The sequence below is a fragment of the Triticum dicoccoides genome, chromosome 6B (assembly GCF_002162155.2).
Source record: "Triticum dicoccoides isolate Atlit2015 ecotype Zavitan chromosome 6B, WEW_v2.0, whole genome shotgun sequence".
Lineage (NCBI taxonomy): Eukaryota > Viridiplantae > Streptophyta > Magnoliopsida > Poales > Poaceae > Triticum > Triticum dicoccoides.
Window position 1 is genome coordinate 104,910,976 of NC_041391.1, and position 3,806 is coordinate 104,914,781.

Here is a 3,806-nt window from a genome sequence, read left to right on the forward strand (position 1 = left end):
TCTACTCCCTCCCTTCCTAAATATAAGACTTTTTAGATTCCATTATAGACTAAATACGGAGCAAAATGAGTGAATCTACTCTCTAAAGTATGTCCATATACATCCGTATGTAGTCCATAGTGGAATCACTAAAAGGTCTTATATTTAGGAACGGAGGGAGTATTCTGCTACTTACAATTAATTCTTATATACTTTAGAAAGCTATTATTTCAAATATTCATGTTCCATATAATCAAAATCTCATTGAAATGTTGCAAAATATCCTCGCAGCAACATGCGGGGCACCTTCTAGTATTAATACAGTTCTCCCACCTCCTGATGCTAGAAAATTGGCCGAACACTAGCAGAATCGGTTGAGGCAGCTAGAGCTTTCCTCTCTCTTTTTCATGACTGTTGATTGGATAATTAAATTGTCCTGTTTTTTCTTTTATTACAAGCATAGGTCAAATCATATATATATATATTTCTCTCTTCTTAGAGAGGAAGGTCAAATATTGGCATACATCAGCCCGTTAGTACAGTAGGAGGCTCAACATATAGGCCTGGCCCATCACAAACGGGCTGTGAGAAAATTGATGCTAACCAGCAACCGACCTAACACAGCCCAAGAAAAGAGGTACCGACCTGCCGCTCGCTCACTATAAAACCATCGATCGATCGGAGCGAGTGCCAGCTCGGTCAGCGACATGCTCGCTCGTCGTTAACGCCCCACCACAATTCCACATCTCGATGCCGTCGTCACCGCCGGCGGCGGCATCAGGAAGCCGTCGATATTCCAAGAGAAGAGCACGGACGTTCCACGTCACGGTGTTCAAGTACACGCCGGTGCCGCTGCCGGAGAGGGACTGGGCGGAGCTGCACCCGGACCTGATCTCGCGCATCTTCCGCAGGCTGGACCAGGCCGAGCTCCTGCTCGGCGGCGTGACGGGCGTGTGCCGTTCCTGGCGGCGCGTCGCCCGGGAGGAGCCAGAGCTGTGGCGCCGCATCGACCTGAGCGGCGGCCTGTGGTACGCTCCGGGGTCCTACCCCCCCATGTTCAACCTGGAGACCAGGTCCATGGTGCGGAAGGCCCTGCGGCTCAGCGCGGGGCAGTGCGAGGCCCTCGTGTGCGAGCACGTCGACGACGACACCCTACTCTTTCTCGCCGAGCGGTACGAGATTTAATTTCCTTCCACTATCCCCTCCATCTCTTTCCTACTCTTTTATTAGGTTTCCCTTGTTCGATTAGCTGGGACTTGAATTCGCATAAATCTAAGGGAAAAGGTGGAAATTCATTGGTGCTCCTGGGAGCACGCGCTCCTGCATGGGAAAACAATATTTTAAAGTGTGAAAAAAGTTTAAACAAAAATTTGACGCATACATCCCGATATTATATATGTGCACGTCAAGTTTTGAAGAAAACCGATATTTTTTTGTGCCTTTTGTAAAAAGACAAAAAGATGTCTTGTGAAAAGTATTTTTAACATCAGATTTTGTCTTTTTCTCATGCAACACATAAGTTGTCGATTTTTCGCAAAACGACTTTGTAAGCATGTATAATATCAAGATATATGCGTCAAATTTTTGTTTAGAATTTTTTTTGACATTTTAAAACTATGTTTAAAACACATTTTAAAGCCCAGGAGCGCGCGCTCCCATTTGCCAAAACGCCACTCTCGGAAAAATGGAGTGTTCTTCTCTTGCTGCCTCCAATTACCATGGTCTTTTGAGACTTTTTTATAACATTATTCTTTAAAGGAGGAAAGGTCGTTTCTGTATATATTTGAATGTCAAATTTATTTTAAAGGACAGAAGGTTGCTTATGCATACTTGAATATCATACTTACGTACTTGTCACTAATAATAATAGTCATATCTAATGCAAACTTGCAGGGCCCACTCGTTGAAAAGCCTTCATCTCATTGTGACCCATATCTCTGACGAAGGATTTGCAAAGGCAATCAAGATGTTGCCTCTTCTTGAGGAGCTCGAAATTTCGCTACTTTCAAAAACGTATACATTGAAGCTGGTTGAAATTGTTGCTAGAGCCTGCCCACTATTGAAGCACTTCAGACTTGTCACAGGAAGGTACTACGAAAATGGTAACGCGGTAGCATTTGCGGTTGCCAGGATGCACAAGTTACGTTCATTGCATCTTGTCGGTTTTATCCTCGACAAAGAAGGGCTAACAGCCATCCTCAACAACTGCCACGATCTAACGTACCTAAACATGAGAGATTGTGGCTCTCCTATGGATTACAACCTACGAGCGAGGTTTTCACGGATAACCTTCGATGAGCATGAGTACTGGAGTGACTATTACAATGACACCCATTATGCGTATTACCGCTTCAAGCCTACTCTATGTGATTGCTGTGATCACGTGCCCTCTTCAAAATACGACGACGATGACTATGAGGCTTATCACTACAACCTTGGTGATGGTGATGGTGATGATGTTGACGATGCGGATCTCGACAAGCACGAGAAGATACTTGACATCAAAAGCATGCGTAGGTACCTAAGTAGATGAAACGATATATATAGATGTGTAATGTCTTGATGAAACTGTCCCCTTTTAGAATGCGTGCACACTCGCACAATTGTGGTTAATGTTTTGTTGCTTTAGTTTCACCCCATGAGACTTACACACTATTAATTGATCAATGTTTCATCATTCAAATATATGTAGTAATTAATAGAAATGAGAGATGGCGACAATCATTTTATCTGAGTTGCTAATTTTAGGTGCTTGTGAAGTGAACATGTTAAATGAGTGTTCTTCAATCTTGTTTCTAACTTTCTTTACCATATGATCAATTGTAACCTTTGTCATCTTCTTCGGGTACAACATTTATTGTTTGTTGTTCCTAGCACAAGCATATTGTAAACCCGTGTTTACTTAAAAATCTAACATCTCATACGACATTTGAGAAAACCTAAATATTAGTTAATTTAGTTTATATAATCTTGGGATGGTCCATATCAATGTTTTTCCCAAAACATTGAATCTTTACAATTTGCATTTTCCCGTTGTGCATCGAATAGCAAGTCCTTCCAAGAGCACATGTAAGAAATCAATGTCGTGGCATTTCCTCAACGATACCCATATGAGGATGGCACACGTGTTAGAGAACCAATGGTGAACACAAGGAGAGATTTACCTAGGTTCAGGCGCTTTGATGCTTGTCTTTGATAATAATCTATCCTCGTGTGAGTGTTGGGTTTGTATTTACAAGGGAGTCGATCGCAAGATCATGTAGGGGTTGACACCTTAAATGTCTTGCTAGAATAAGGGGCCTATCGGGGGTTCCTGCCGGGTCTGATATATGCCATACACATACGATTCCTAACCTAATACGGTGAGCAGTCATCGTCCTTTTCCCCAAGATGGTGGCGCACTTAGATTGTAGCACTACTAGGGAAAACCCTAGCAGTAGTGCGGGTATTTTGCCTAACAGTAGCGCGGGACGACGCGCTACTGATAAGGCGCTACAAATAACATGTAGCAGTAGCACCTATCATCCCACGCTACTGCTATACATGGCTAGCAGTAGCGCTCTTTAGGGAAGAGTGTTGCTGCTAATATCTGCAGCGTTTTTAGCAGGAAGCACTACTGGTAAGGGAGCACTACTGCTAACTTTGTTTCCCTCGCTACTGCTAGTTTTATTAGTTTCTATTTTTTTCTGCATATTTGTTTTGTATTTGAATAGGCTTTATACAAAATCTTTAGCATACCATACACATACAAATGTAATCATAGCATATACATACAAATAGTCTCATCAAATCATGTCATCATCATAATCATCATCCAATACAAAGTG

The 3,806-nt window shown here is 42.5% G+C and overlaps 1 protein-coding gene across 1 annotated transcript; it reads left to right on the plus strand.

Annotated features, from left to right (window-relative positions):
• Nucleotides 1–729: 729 nt before the first annotated feature.
• LOC119320853 (F-box protein SKIP19-like) lies at nucleotides 730–2,708 on the plus strand. The gene is made up of 2 exons (XM_037594775.1): nucleotides 730–1,151; nucleotides 1,873–2,708. Exons 1-2 carry the CDS (start codon nucleotides 730–732, stop codon nucleotides 2,510–2,512), a joined length of 1,062 nt encoding a protein of 353 aa, XP_037450672.1. The 3' UTR covers nucleotides 2,513–2,708.
• Nucleotides 2,709–3,806: the final 1,098 nt, after the last annotated feature.

Bases quoted from the DNA above. Each gene is read 5' to 3' on its own strand.
- LOC119320853 (XM_037594775.1), top strand. From the start codon at position 730: ATGCCGTCGTCACCGCCGGCGGCGGCATCAGGAAGCCGTCGATATTCC. The intron at 1,152-1,872 runs GTACGAGATTTA...GCAAACTTGCAG, and splicing joins CTACTCTTTCTCGCCGAGCG to GGCCCACTCGTTGAAAAGCC.